This window comes from Microcaecilia unicolor, chromosome 11 (assembly GCF_901765095.1).
Source record: "Microcaecilia unicolor chromosome 11, aMicUni1.1, whole genome shotgun sequence".
NCBI classification, from domain to species: domain Eukaryota; kingdom Metazoa; phylum Chordata; class Amphibia; order Gymnophiona; family Siphonopidae; genus Microcaecilia; species Microcaecilia unicolor.
Window position 1 is genome coordinate 106,854,385 of NC_044041.1, and position 15,925 is coordinate 106,870,309.

A 15,925-nucleotide genomic window follows, 5' to 3' on the forward strand; every position below is an offset into this window, starting at 1 on the left:
GCTAGACAGGCCTTTGGTGCTTTCAACATCTCTTCCCGCATCTGTACTCTGGCAATAGCAATGTGCCGCTTATCTTGGCTCAGAGTCTCTGACCTTGAATCTGCTGTCCAGGAATGCCTTGCAGATGTTCCTTGTCATGGAAACAACTTGTTTGGGGACAAGGTTGAGGAAGCGGCCGATCTAATCAAAAAACATATAATAAAAACATTATCTAGGCCAAAGACTACTGTCCTCTTCTACTAGAACGCTTCAAGGAGATTATAGACACTCAAATTATTATCCTTCTAGGCATCATTATACCCCTACGCTTCCTGCACTTCAGCACTCTATACCTGAACTATCCCGTCCGAGGCAGCAATGTGGCACAAACACCACCTCAATCATAGCAACAGCCTTGCTTTTGACTCCTTACTAAAGAGCATTACCACCGTGCAGTTGTCAATACCAACAAACCTTCCTGACGGAGGGAGGCTTCTTCTATTTCATCAAAGATGAGTTTTCATCACTGGGTCTTACACACAATCCAACACAGCTATGCTCTACTTTGGCAAGCAAGACCCCCAGATCATTCACCAAGAGAGTCTCATTTCAACTCCCTACAACTCCACTTATTACAAAAGGAGCTCTCCGCTCTCCTCCAATTGATCTAATTCCTCTGTCGGAGAAGAGTTGGGGGTTCTACTCCAGATATTTTCTGATTCCCAAAAAGACAGGAGGAATACGTCCAATTCTCGATCTACTACTCCCTATGATACAGCTCAATGATTGACTTTGGTCTCTAGACCTCAAGGAGGCATATACCCACATACCTATTCTTCCCGCTCACAGGAAATATCTTCAGTTCTGCTGTGGGGTCTCTACACTGTACAAGGTCTTACCATTTGGCTTGGTCTTGGCACTTCAAGTGTTCACGAAGTGTCTAGTTGTAGCTGCAGCACTTTGGAGATGGAGCATCCACGTCTTCCCTTACCTGCTGGACAACTGGTTAATAAAGGCAGTCACTCAGAAATCCGCCGCCAATTCCATGAGGTCGACAATATCACTCCTAGAACGCCTCGGATTTATAGTCAATTATCCCAGATCACATCTTCAGCTGGTACATAAGTACATAAGTAATGCCATACTGGGAAAAGACCAAGGGTCCATCGAGCCCAGCATCTTGTCCACGCATCTTGTCCCAGCATCTTGGTACATCTCATGAGATTAAAATTGGTCTCTTCCACCTTCTGATTAATAGTGTATAGAACATACATAAAATTTTGCATATTAATTTACTAGACAAGCAACACTTAAACTTGACAAGACATAAGTCTACTATAATGGCAAACATCTAAACACATATCACAGTATCCTGTAAAAATAATTACAGCAACGGCACTTACCCTTCAAACTTTGCTTTATAAGAAACGTAAATGCATGATTAAATTGTGTTAAAAACCACCTTTTCTAAAATGGTAAATTGGACAATGGCCTAAAATTACTTGGTAGATCTGTCATGGTCCACAGCTGTTTCCTCTTACAGTTGTCCATAGAAAAAAAGTGTATTCAAATTCTTTTAGGACCTCGGTAATGGCAATACAAAATCCCTTCATTGCCAGATTCTTTGTTAAGTAACACTAAATCTTATGAAGATGCTTCTTAGAGCCTATGAGGCAACCTTAACACCAATTCTGAACACACAAATACCAATAACGGTACCTTTAAAAGGCAGCAGTGAACATACACAACAGCAATACGGGTCCCATTGGAAAAAACAGACATATAGTGGCGTGGAGGAGTGGCCTAGTGGTTAGGGTGGTGGACTTTGGTCCTGGGGAACTGAGTTCAATTCCCACTTCAGGCACAGGCAGCTCCTTGTAACTCTGGGCAAGTCACTTAACCCTCCATTGCCCCATGTAAGCCACATTGTGCCTGCCATGAGTGGGAAAGCATGGGGTACAAGTGCAACAAAAATAAATAAATAAAAATATAGATTCTCACACAAACCACATGCCAGCAGACTCTCTAACCTTGGTCACATGCTGAACACAGACCAACCCTCATCACAATAAAGGACCAAAACTTTGATATTGTTCTGTGGCCTGGCATCAGCCCACAGAGATGTCAAGTAACCCAGTTCCAGACTGGAGATTTTGGGTTCATCTTAACTGTTGTTGTAATCTGCCTTGGGATATACTGAAATTAAATTAAAATGAAACTCTCCTTTCATTGGGGCACATGGAATCTCACCTTCACCTCTTTTGTACAAATGGTTTATTCTGTTTTGAGCATGTTTCAGGGTCAAGTGGTTTCATAAGTCAAAATAATAAAATAAATATTTTCTTTCATGCAGATCTCTCATTTTTTTAATCATAACTACATGGGCTAGAAGTCCCTAATGCAGTCCATTGGTTTTCTTATATTTTGTCCTTGTGAAGACTTACACTGTGCCAAAACTGGAAATAAGTGAGACAGAATAATAGAGTTAATTTTAAGCAAGAAGCTAAGAAATCATTTACTCTGGTTTTACATCAAGGACATCCCATCAAGCTATGCATCATCATTTGGAAAACATAAATGTCATTCAGTTCCAACTGTTTTACTGCTGCTTTCCAGTGACGTTGGAAGGGGGGGGGGTGGGGCTGTCCGCCCCGGGTGCACGCCACTGGGGGGTGTCGGCGCCGCTGGTTACCTGCTCTCTCTGCCCCGGAACAGGTTACGTCCTGTTCCGGGGCAGAGAGAGCAGGGAACCAACGGAGCCGATGCAGCTCCCAGCGACAATGTGCACTCGGCAGGGCGGAGTGCCAGTGGTAATAATGCACTCCGGGGGGGGGGGGGTGCATGCACCGAGGGGGGGTGCACCGTGCTGCACCCGAGGGGGGGGTGCGCAGTGGCGACCTGCCCCGGGTATCAGCTGCCCTCACTATGCCACTGCTGCTTTCCCTTAGCCATCATTATTCCTGGGACTCATCTATATACAAACACAGAGCTGGGAGACAAAGATTAACCCCCCCCCCCCCCCCCCCAACAAAAAAAATATATATATATATATGCCTTTCACAACCAAACAAACTTTACAGAACTGGAAAATTTTGGCACACATCCAGACTGAGCTCTGTCCCATCACCCAATATTTCTCTCTCAAACAGCATCAATACACAATATAAAGTGCACCTTTATAATATACCACCGCACCCCACAAAACAAAAGGAGCAAGTTTCCACAAGCCATCCCCCTCCCTTGACCCAGACACAGAAAAAAAAAAAAGACTTCAAATGCTCTCATGTATCAATCCAATTCATATCCCTTAGTGCATGCCTTGGTTGTTACACACATAAAAATGTTCTAAAATACGTAAATAAATAGATTGATAGAAACTCTGAATGGAAACTCTGAATGTCGAGCACATGATTCTTATAATGTCCGCTTTAATTGCCCTTCACCAGGAGAAAAAAATCTCCACAAAAATACAACACATGCTAGGGTGTCCCCACAACCAACCTCTCCAAATGACACATTGATCACAACTAACAATGAAAAGTTATCCCATTATTATACTTCCTCTGTGTACATCCCCATACCGCACAAGCTGGCTTGCCTAAAACACAAGCAAGATCAAACAAAAATGCCATCAACAATAAGGAACGACAACGTGGATGCAGCAGCCCACAGGCCCATCTGCCCTGCCCCGAGATTATAGCTCTGGCTGTGTGGGAGAGGGAAAACATAGACCAACCTATGAGTCCGTGGCCTCAACCCTTTGATGCCATGCCGTCTCCCGCGCTCAATCCAAGGGTCCTGGGGTCTCGCTGGAGACGACGAAATGAAACCTCACCATGCCAGATTGATGCGTGCAATGCAGGGCAGACTATGTTACTACTACTACTACTTAACATTTCTAGAGCTCTACTAGGGTTACGCAGTGCTGTACAAAATAAACAAAGAAGGACGGTCCCTGCTCAAATGAGCTTACAATCTAAAGAACGAAATGTCAAGTTGGGCAGTCTAGATTTCCTGGGTAGAGGTGTAGAGGTTAGGTGCCGAAGGCGACATTGAAGAGGTGGGCTTTAAGCAAAGATTTGAAGATGGGCAGGGAGGGGGCCTGACATATGGGCTCGGGGAGTTTGTTCCACGCGTGGGGTGAGGCGAGGCAGAAAGGGCGGAGCCTGGAGTTGGCGGTGGTGGAGAAGGGTACTGAAAGGAGGGATTTGTCTTGAGAGCGGAGGTTACGGGTAGGAACGTAAGGGGAGATGAGGGTTGATAGGTAAGGAGGGGCTGCAGATCGAGTACATTTGTAGGTTAGTAGCAGAAGCTTGAATTGAATGCGGTACCATGTTAGTGTGCAAAGGCTAGTGGAGCTGCAGTAGGCAGAGCAGCAGAGACGAGAAGTAAACCACCCTAAGAAGAGTGTGGAGTGGAGCGGTGCAGTGCCCCACTCCCCCCTTCCTGTTTCTCTGTGTCGGACGTTTGTGTCTTAAGGGGCGGGAGTCGGAACGCTGTGCAGAGCTGTTAGCGGGCATGTGGCTGGTCCCATGCTGCAGTCTAAAGAATGAATGACATCTCCCCAGGATAACTTCACTGCTGAAGCTGCAACAATGGAGGAGGGACTTAACGCTTGGAAACAACTCCAAAGAAAATACAAAAATACCATAAGACAAACTAAAAGATTATATTACAAAACTGTAATTGGACCAAACTTCAAGGACACACATAAACTCTTCCAACTCGTGAATAAACTACTAGATATTACACCAATTACAACCAACAGCAAAGATACACCAAGAGCAGACAATCTTGCGAGATACTTCAACGAGAAAATCGTGCAACTACGACTTAAGATACCTGTCAGTACTATCGACTATGTTGAACTCCTTGACTGTCTAGACCCAGACCCTGGAATTTACCCAGCAGACAGAACCTGGACCAACTTCGAGACACTACCAGAGGATATCATCTCCCAAACGCTCAAAAGATTTGCCAAATCCCATTGCAAACTAGACATATGTCCAAACAAACTTATGACATCAGCTCCTCAACAATTTATAACAGACATAATGAAACACTTGAACTACATGTTACAAAATGGACTCTTCCCGAAGGAGAAAGGACATAATCTACTCACCCCCATACCCAAAGACGCAAAGAAAAGCGCCAGTGAACTAACCAACTACAGGCCAGTAGCATCCATTCCATTAATAACCAAACTAACAAAAGGGTTAGTGACCAAACAACTCACAAACTATTTAAACAAATTCTCAATACTCCACGACTCCCAGTCAGGATTTCGGTCTAACCACAGTACTGAAACAGTACTAGTTACCCTCATCACTAAATTCAAACAAACGATTGCAACAGGAAAGAATATACTACTTCTACAATTTGACATGTCAAGCGCTTTTGACATGGTTGATCATGGAATACTACTACATATCCTTGAGTACTTCAGAATTGGAGGTAACGTTCTCAATTGGTTCAAGGGATTCCTAACCACACGATCTTACCAAGTGACATCTAACTCGACTACTTCAGCCACATGGATACCTGAATGCGGAGTCCCACAGGGATCCCCCCTCTCGCTGACCCTATTCAACTTAATGATGGTACCCTTAGCCAAACTATTATCAAACCAAAACCTTAACCCATACATATATGCAGACGACGTAACGATCTAAGTACATAAGTACATAAGTAATGCCATACTGGGAAAAGACCAAGGGCCCAGCATCCTGTCCACGACAGCGGCCAATCCAGGCCAAGGGCACCTGGCAAGCTTCCCAAACGTACAAACATTCTATACATGTTATTCCTGGAATTTTGGATTTTTCCAAGTCCGTTTAGTAGCGGTTTATGGACTTGTCCTTTAGGAAACCGTCCAACCCCTTTTTAAACTCTGCTAAGCTAACCGCCTTCACCACTTTCTCCGGCAACGAATTCCAGAGTTTAATTACACGTTGGGTGAAGAAAAATTTTCTCCGATTTGTTTTAAATTTACTACACTGTAGTTTCATCGCATGCCCCCTAGTCCTAGTATTTTTGGAAAGCGTGAACAGACGCTTCACATCCACCTGTTCCACTCCACTCATTATTTTATATACCTCTATCATGTCTCCCCTCAGCCGTCTCTTCTCCAAGCTGTATAGCCCTAGCCTCCTTAGTCTTTCTTCATAGGGAAGTCGTCCCATCCCCGCTATCATTTTAGTCGCCCTTCGCTGCACCTTTTCCAATTCTACTATATCTTTCTTGAGATGCGGCGACCAGAATTGAACACAATACTCAAGGTGCGGTCGCACCATGGAGCGATACAACGGCATTATAACATCCTCACACCTGTTTTCCATACCTTTCCTAATAATACCCAACATTCTATTCGCTTTCTTAGCCGCAGCAGCACACTGAGCAGAAGGTTTCAGTGTGTTATCGACGACGAAACCCAGATCCCTTTCTTGGTCCGTAACTCCTAACGTGGAACCTTGCATGACGTAGCTATAATTCGGGTTCTTTTTTCACACATGCATCACCTTGCACTTGCTCACATTAAACATCATCTGCCATTTAGCCGCCCAGTCTCCCAGTCTCGTAAGGTCCTCTTGTAATTTTTCACAATCCTGTCGCGATTTAACGACTTTGAATAACTTTGTGTCATCAGCAAATTTAATTACCTCGCTAGTTACTCCCATCTCTAAATCATTTATAAATATATTAAAAAGCAGCGGTCCTAGCACGGACCCCTGAGGAACCCCACTAACTACCCTTCTCCATTGTGAATACTGCCCATTTAACCCCACTCTCTGTTTCCTATCCTTCAACCAGTTTTTAATCCACAATAGGACATTTCCTCCTATCCCATGACCCTCCAATTTCCTCTGTAGCCTTTCATGAGGTACCTTGTCAAACGCCTTTTGAAAATCCAGATACACAATATCAACTGACTCCCCTTTGTCCACATGTTTGTTCACTCAAGATCTAAAGGAAATTTCCAACGACATCAACCAAAGTCTCCATATCATGCATTCATGGGCGGATGCTTTTCGACTGAAATTTAATGCAGAAAAAACCCAATGCCTAATACTCACCTCTCAACATAACAAGAACAAATTCACCGCCATTAACACACCAAATCTGAACCTTCCTATTTCGGACACCCTAAAAATTCTTGGAGTTACCATGGATCGACACCTAACACTCGAAAGCCACGCGAAAAACACAACCAAGAAGATGTTCCACTCAATGTGGAAATTAAAAAGAGTAAGACCTTTCTTCCCAAGGAATGTTTTCCATAACCTGGTACAATCAATGGTGCTCAGTCATCTAAATTACTGCAACGCACTCTACGCCGGCTGTAAAGAGCAAATAATCAAGAAACTTCAGACAGCCCAGAACAATGCAGCTAGACTCATATTCAGCAAAACAAAATATGGAAGTGCTAAGCCCCAACGAGAAAAACTACACTGGCTCCCACTCAAAGAACACATCACGTTCAAAATTTGCTTGAATATTATTAAATTTTGTTTATTTTAAACTTAACTTCAGGTCCAATTATTGGATAGCCTGGCTCATATTCCCACCTTTTTGTTTACACTTTACTCCCTAGTTCACAAAATCATTCATGGAGATGCACCAGCCTACATGTCAGACCTGATAGACTTACCACCCAGGAATGCCAAAAGATCATCCTGCACATTCCTTGATCTGCACTTCCCTAACTGCAAAGGTCTAAAATACAAATTAATGCTTCAAACTTCACCTACTTAAGTGCACAGTTATGGAATGCACTGCCGCACAACTTAAAAATGATCTACGAACTAACGAACTTCCGCAAACTACTGAAGACCCATGTCTTTAACAAGGCTTACCACAAAGATCAATCAATGTGAATATACATAACTCCTCCACACATAGTTAGAAATGTCTTATAATATTTGCTTGTTATACTACTATCATGTCTTATCATTATCATGTTGCCAAAATTTTTCTGTAACATTAAATGTCTATTTTCTATGATATTTCCACTACCAATGATGTATTGTAAGCCACATTGAGCCTGCAAATAGGTGGGAAAATGTGGGATACAAATGCAATAAATAAATAAATAAATAGTGGCTGGTTTTCTGCTGGGTGGGCCTGGGATAAAAAATGGATGGGCCCAGGCCCACCCATGGCTACGCCCCTGCCCACAAATGAGTGGCTCACATTCTAGTAGCAAAGGGTGGAGTCCTCAGACCTAAATTCAAAGATAGGCAGCTAACCACATGCCAAATTTTGAAGAGTGAAAATACTTGAGCTAAACTGTATGGCTTTAGCACCATGTTCTATGACCTTGGGTGGGGAGGAGATGGGGGGATACATTTATCTCCCTACTGATCTATGGTCTGTCCTGTTGGTGCTGGCACTTTAAAGTCACACCTAGGACTCATAGATAATTTGCAAATCCTCTCCTCGTGACACAGAAAGACAGCTCACGGGAGATGCAGGGTTTACTGGACTCACCGAGGATAGTCCTTACCTCATAAAGATTATGGAGGACCAGCAGGTAAAAGCTTTTCAGTCTGGTCGCATCAAGGACAGGCACTTTTCTCAATAGCAACCAAGGGTACCTCTGTTGAGGAATTTGTGTCTCAGGTACACAACAGAATGCTCTTCTCCTTATAGGTTTGTTTGCCCAAGTGCACTTCTAATGGCATAAGCTGAGCTGTAAGTGTGTATCACATAGCTTTTAAGATGTAGTTCAGCATTAGCCAGTACTGGGGCAGTCACCAATGCAGGTCTTTGGAGCTGAAAAGAGCGCTTTGCCTTCTGGTGACCAAGAAATGGTGTTGGATAGCCTCTTTTTAGTCAGGGATTTGGTTATTACATGATTCTGGGGGGTCAAACCTCCAATTATGGTCTGCTGTCTCCATAAGAGAGAATTTGTCATAAAACAAGACAAAGATCCATAGCAGATTGGTACTGGACGATCTGACAATTCATCAGCCTAGATGGTTCATTGAAAGCTCTTTGTCTGATGCACATCATTAGTCTACACAAAAGTGGTCACTACTACCTTTTGTGGGAAGAAGAATTACGGGAAAAATATCTCATTTATTTTCCCTTTCATGCACTTCTCAGTCTCGGCAAACCCTCAACTATGAACAGCAAAGTCCATAAGTTCCCGGTTTAGCGATGAAAAGGCATCAGGCGCTTTTCCCATCTCTGCATCTCCGAGCAGCCCACGATTCATATGGGACATCACTTGTGAGTTAACACATACAGAGTTTGTGAGGTCTCTCAGGGTCCAACTTTCTCCTGCCATTGTTCTCTTATTAGGTCAGTGGGGATCCTTCAACCTCTTGCCATAAAGTATTTAACCCTTGGAGCTGGGACTGACTTACCTACATCATACTGTAACCTCCTCATAGCTCCACCTTGACAGCAAAAGTGCTAGAGCAGGTACGGGACCCCATGTCTGGTAACCGGGTCTTGCGACCCACCATAATAAAACATATCTTGTACCTTGCTTCTTGTTATGACTCGTACCTCACGAGTCACAACCCCTATAAACTCGGGTGTCCACCCACATTGTGACAACCCTAGCCCCCCCTCCACCCTAAACACATACACACACACCCTTCCCATCAGCTCAGAAACCAGGCCCAGGACAAAAGGAGGGAGGGAGGGTGGGTAAGCGTCCTTCAAGGAGCAGGAAAGCCCTGATCCACAGAGTGAGATGAAAACCTGCTGCATTCAAATAGTCTCCAAATGGCCTCTTTGAGCACACGTATCCAAAACAGTGAATTGCACGATTGCCTTTCAAATACATGGTCAGAAGAGGGGTAGAAGGGGGTTGCTTGTTTTTGTAATCCACAGAAGAACAAATGTCTCCACATTTCACCGTCTGTAGATTAGGGTTTTTCTTTATATTAAACGTTACAAGCACTGGACCCGCATGGTCTTGGCCTTCATAACTGCACCCCCACCAAGAGTGGGTAAGCCTCCTTCAAGGAACAGGAAGGCCCTGATCCTCAAAGTGGGCTGCTTAAATATTATTGTCCCAAAGCCCACCCTCAAGGACAAGTGCCAATGGGGTCAAGAGTGTCCAGCAGCAATTGGCATTTGACTTAAAGAAGCAAGTCCCGTGACACCCTACTCATGCAAACTCAACTTCTGCACTGATCCAACGTCCATCCAGAATCATTAGAGGACGCCCGAGGTCTAAGGCAAAGAGCCCGGCCCATGGTTAAATGAGGCCGTTCAGGTTTGTCTTTCGGGCTGTCTAAATTAATAGCCATTCTGCTAAAAATGGTAAAAAAAAAATCCTTCTAAGTAGATAAGTATTGCCATACTGGGAAAGACCAAAGGTCCATCAAGCCCAGCATCCTGTTTCCAACAGTGGCCAATCCAGGTCACAAATACCTGGCAAGATCCCAAAAAAGTACAAAACATTCTATACTGCTTATCCCAGAAATAATGGATTTTCCCCAAGTCCATTTAATAATGGTCTATGGACTTTTCCTTTAGGAAGCCGTCCAAACCTTTTTTAAACACCGCTAAGCTAACTGCCTTTACTACATTCTCTGGCAACGAATTCCAGAGTTTAATTACACGTTGAGTGAAGATTGTTTTCTCCGATTCGTTTTAAATTTACTACATTGTAGCCTCATCGCATGCCTCCTAGTCCTAGTATTTTTGGAAAGCGTAAACAGACGCTTCACATCTACCCATTCAACTCCACTCATTTTTTTATAGATCTCTATCATATTTCCCCTCAGCCGCCTTTTCTCCAAGCTGAAGAGCCCGAGTCACTTTAGCCTTTCCTCATAGGGAAGTTGTCCCATCCCCTCTATCATTTTCGTCGCCCTTTTCCAATTCCACTATATCTTTTTTGAGATACGGCGACCAGAATTGAACACAATATTAGAGGTGCGGTCACACCATGGAGCGATACAAAGGCATTATAACATCCTCATTTTTGTTTTCCATTCCTTTCCTAAAAGTACCCAGCATTCTATTTGCTTTCTTAGCCGCAGCAGCACACTGAGCAGAAGGTTTCAAGGTATCATCGACGACGACACCTAGATCCCTTTCCTGGTCCGTGATTCCTAACGTGGAACCTTGCAAGACGTAGGTATAATTAGGGTTCCTCTTTCTCACATGCATCACTTTGCACTTGCTCACATTAAACGTCATCTGCCATTTAGACACCCAGTCTCATAAGGTCCTCTTGTAATTTTTCACAATCCTTCCGCAATTTAACAACTTTGAATAACTTTGTGTCATCAGCAAATTTAATTACCTCACTAGTTACTCCCATCTTTAGGTCATTTATAAATATGTTAAAAAACAGCGTTCCCAGCACAGACCCCTGGGGAACCCCACTAACTACCCTTCTCCATTGGGAATACTGACCATTTAACCCTACTCTCTGTTTTCTATGTTAACCAGTTTTTAATCCACAATAGAACACTACCTCCTATCCAGTGGTGTGCTGGAGCCGGCTCGCACCGGCTCGCAAGAGCCGGTTGTTAAATTTTCTTCCGGCTTGCGAGCCAGTTGTTGCAAATAGCGAGCCGGCTCTGGCTGTCCTCCCTCCCTCCTGCCTCCCTTCGGATCCGCCTCACCTCCCACTTGTTTTTTAAATTCTTCGGTTCCAGCGCCGAGTCGCCGACTGTCTGAGTCCTCCCTTGCTGATTTGCGCTTTAAAAATGGCCGCCGAGACTTCCAGACGCGGCCTCGCGAGACTTCGGCTGAAGTCTCGGCGGCCATTTTGAAGCGCGAATCGGCAAGTGAGGACTCAGACAGTCGGCGACTCGGCGCTGGAACCGAAGAATTTAAAAAACAAGCGGGTGCGGTGAGGGACCGGATCGAGAGAGAGGGAGGAGAAAAAGAATTTAATAAAACAACTCGGGAGGGAGTGGCAGGGGGGAAAAGAGAGTCGCTGCTGGGCATGGGTGGATGGAGGGGGTCACTGGACATGGGTGCATGCAGGGCAGGGGAGAGGAGGGTCACTGCAGGACATGGGTGCATGCAGGGCAGGGGAGAGGAGGGTTGCTGGGTATGGGTGCATGCAGGGCAGGGGAGAGGAGGGTTGCTGGGTATGGGTGCATGCAGGGCAGGGGAGAGGGGGGTCACTGCAGGACATGGGTGCATGCAGGGCAGGGGAGAGGAGGGTCACTGATGGACATGGGTGCATGCAGGGGAGAGAAGGGTTACTGCTGGACATCTGGGTGCATACAGGGCAGGGGAGAGGAGGGTCACTGCAGGACATGGGTGCATGCAGGGCAGGGGAGAGGAGGGTCACTGCTGGACATGGGTGCATGCAGGGGAGAGAAGGGTCACTGCTGGACATCTGGGTGCATGCAGGGCAGGGGAGAGGAGGGGAGAGAGAAGAAATGCTGGACATGGATGGAGGGGAAAGAAAAGTGAGGAAGGAGATGAGATGAGGGAAAAGGAAGAGAGGAGAAAAACTGCACATGGATGAAGAAAATAGGCAGAAGCTGAGGACCAGAAATGAAGAAGAAAGGAGGAAAGAAATAAATGGAAAGGAAGCCCTGGAAACAGAGTTAAGAGGACAGATAGCAGCAGAATCGGATACTGGGCCAGCATGATCAGAAAAACAGTCACCAGACAACAAAGGTAGAAAAAAAATCATTTTATTTTCATTATATTGTTTGGAATATGTTCACTTTGAGAATCAGGTGCTCAACATTAAACGTTTATATTTATTTACTTATTTATGGCATTTTATCCCACATTAAACATGAATTAGATTGGAACCTGGGATCATTTAATTTTTTTTCCTGGAGAGAGAAATGCATTGCCCCCCTCCCCCGCTATAGCCAGCTCTGCAATTTTGGGGGGGCGCAGAGGTAGACGGGGGGGGGGGGGGCGCAGTGGTGGATGGGGGGGGGGGGGGGGGGCGCTGAGGTGGACCGGGGAGAGAGCCTGTTGTTAAAAATTTACCAGCACACCACTGCTCCTATCCCATGACTCTCCAATTTCCTGTGGAGTCTTTCACGAGGTACTTTGTCAAACGCCTTCTGAAAATCCAGATACACAATATCAACCGGCTCACCTTTATCCATATGATTGTTCACCCCTTCAAAGAAATGTAGTAGATTGGTGAGGCAAGATTTTCCTTCACTAAATCCATGTTGGCTTTGTCTCATTAATGCATGCTTTTGAATACGCTCTGTAATTTTGTTCTTAATAATAGTCTCTACTATTTTGCCCGGCACCGATGTCAGACTCACTGGTCTATAATTTCCCGGATCTCCTCTGGAACCTTTTTTAAAAATCGGCATTACATTGGCCAACCTCCAATCTTCCAGTACCACGCTCGATTTTAAGGATAAATTACATATTACTAACAATAGCTCCGCAAGCTCATTTTTCAGTTCTATCAGTACTCTGGGATGAATACCATCCGGTCCAGGAGATTTGCTACTCTTCAGTTTGTTGAACTGCCCCGTTACATCCTCCAGGTTTACAGAGAATTCATTACATTTCTCCAACTCGTCAGCTTTGAATACCATTTGTGGCACCGGTATCCCACCCAAATCTTCCTTGGTGAAGACCGAAGCAAAGAATTCATTTAATCTCTACGCTACGGCTTTGTCTTCCCCAGTGGCGTTCCAAGGGTGGCTGACACCTGGGGCGGATCGCCAATGCGCCCCACCACCCGGGTGCAGCACGAACCCCCACCCTTGGCGAAAGGACATCCCCCGGGTGCATTTTTACTTGCTGGGGGGTGGGGGGGGGTGCCGCGCGCCTGTCAGCTTTGCTCGTTCCATGCTCCCTCTGCCCCGGAACACGAAGTAACCTGTTCTGGGGCAGAGGGAGCACGGAACAAGCGGAGCAGAGAGGCGTGCGGCATCCCACAAGGGCCTGTGCCTGGGGCGGACAGACCCCCCCCTCGGTATGCCACTGCTCTTCCCTGATCGCCCCTTTTACTCCTCGGTCTTCTAGCGTCCATTTTCTTACATTTCATTCAGGTTTCTGGGATCAAATTACATAATTTTCCAGTGCAAGTTTTCTCTCACTATGCCACATCTTTTAATCCCTTGATCAGAGTAATTAGGCAATTCTGCACACAGTTTGTAATGTCATCACATGTGCATTCGTTCTCTGGATTCTCACACACATGCAGATATGATAAGTATCGTTCAAGCTGGCAACACCCTCCAATAGCGGCTCTTTAATATATGAAGAGCGAAAAAGAGGCAAAGTTTCAAAAGCCCGCCCTGTGCAGGGATTGGTCAGAGAATCTTTCCCGGTTAAGACCTTAAAACTGCTGCCCGGAGTTAGGAGAGAGTGGACCTATCCAAAAGCTGCTGCTCTGTATTAGGAGCTTTTTTCAAATTTTTTGTCTTCACTGGTCGTCTCAGAACTCCCGGCGTACCTAAATTTTTAACTTCGTGTGTTCTCAAATCATTGATTTCTCCCCCCCCCCCCCACTCTATTTTGTTAGCTAAAAGCTCACGTCAGGTGCTCAGGGCTATTACCATGGAGTGCTCTCCGCTATCCATCACCAGCCTCTAAGGGGAAATACCTAACTCAGAGGAACACTTAATAAATATTCCTTATTTTATTTATTTAAAGGTGAAGCTCGTGCTGAAATCTAGCTCTTTACAAGATAAAGTAGGTGGCTCTGAAAAGAGCCTTTTGGGTGTCTGGTTTCAGCCTCTGTGCACGACAGCTTTACTTGCTCTTGGCCGCCTTGTGACTCTCGGTTTTTTTAGGCAGAAGCACCGCCTGGATGTTGGGCAGCACGCCGCCCTGCGCGATGGTGACTCTCCCCAGCAGTTTGTTCAGCTCTTCGTCGTTGCGGATGGCCAGCTGCAAGTGCCTGGGGATGATGCGGGTCTTCTTGTTATCGCGCGCAGCATTACCAGCCAGTTCGAGGATCTCGGCGGTCAGATACTCCAGCACCGCCGCCAGATAGACTGGGGCGCCGGCACCCACACGCTCAGCGTAGTTACCTTTCCGCAGCAGTCTGTGCACGCGCCCTACGGGGAACTGCAGCCCCGCTCGGGACGAGCGAGTCTTAGCCTTAGCCCGAGCTTTACCACCTTGCTTGCCACGTCCAGACATTTCGATCAGTGACAGTTTCTACAAGAAACAGCTGAGTGAAGCTTCTGCCAGATCGAACCGCTTTTATATTCTACCACTGTTTCTTACACTCCTTCGCCATTGGTTAAGAAAGACCGTCCTGAAACCCGCCTTTTCAGCTATTATCATAATGGGCAGGCAAATGGGCCAATCAAAGGGCTGTCAGGCGGTCTGATCACGTTTCATTGGTCTAGACCAAATAGCAAGGAGAGAAACTCAGCGCCAGCAATTTGCATGGGGAGCATATAAATGGCCATCCGAACAAGCTTTTTTTTTTACCAGCAGTGGGCAATCTTTGTTTTGTCGTCTCCAGATAGCGAATTTGAGGTTGAGCTTGTGTTGGCCATGCCCGAACCAGCCAAATCTGCTCCCGCACCCAAAAAGGGATCGAAGAAAGCCGTGAGCAAGACCCAGAAAAAGGACGGCAAAAAGCGCAAGAGAAGCAGGAAAGAAAGCTACGCTATCTATGTGTATAAAGTGCTGAAGCAGGTTCATCCCGACACCGGCATTTCCTCTAAAGCCATGAACATCATGAATTCCTTTGTGAATGACATCTTTGAGCGCATCGCTGGAGAAGCCTCCCGCCTGGCTCACTATAACAAGCGCTCTACCATCACTTCCAGGGAAATTCAAACTGCAGTGCGTCTGCTGCTACCCGGTGAGCTGGCCAAGCACGCCGTGTCCGAGGGCACCAAAGCTGTCACCAAGTACACCAGCTCCAAGTAATGGCGGGCTCAGCCTACAGCTTCCGCGCACACAACCCAAAGGCTCTTTTCAGAGCCACCCAACTTTCTCCACCTAAAGCGCTAAAATTTTGCTGCACCAGTAGGGCTGACCCAGCAATAGGGAAGGGAGGTCAAGG

The 15,925-nt window shown here is 45.7% G+C and overlaps 2 protein-coding genes across 2 annotated transcripts; one reads left to right on the plus strand and one right to left on the minus strand.

Moving 5' to 3' along the window:
• Nucleotides 1–14,652: 14,652 nt before the first annotated feature.
• On the minus strand, nt 14,653–15,045 carry LOC115481144 (histone H2A type 1-E-like). The gene has a single exon (XM_030220188.1). The coding sequence runs from the start codon at nt 15,043–15,045 to the stop codon at nt 14,653–14,655; it is 393 nt and encodes a 130-aa protein (XP_030076048.1).
• Nucleotides 15,046–15,408: 363 nt separating this feature from the next.
• On the plus strand, nt 15,409–15,789 carry LOC115481146 (histone H2B type 2-E). Its single transcript, XM_030220190.1, has one exon. It carries the CDS (start codon nt 15,409–15,411, stop codon nt 15,787–15,789), a length of 381 nt encoding a protein of 126 aa, XP_030076050.1.
• Nucleotides 15,790–15,925: the final 136 nt, after the last annotated feature.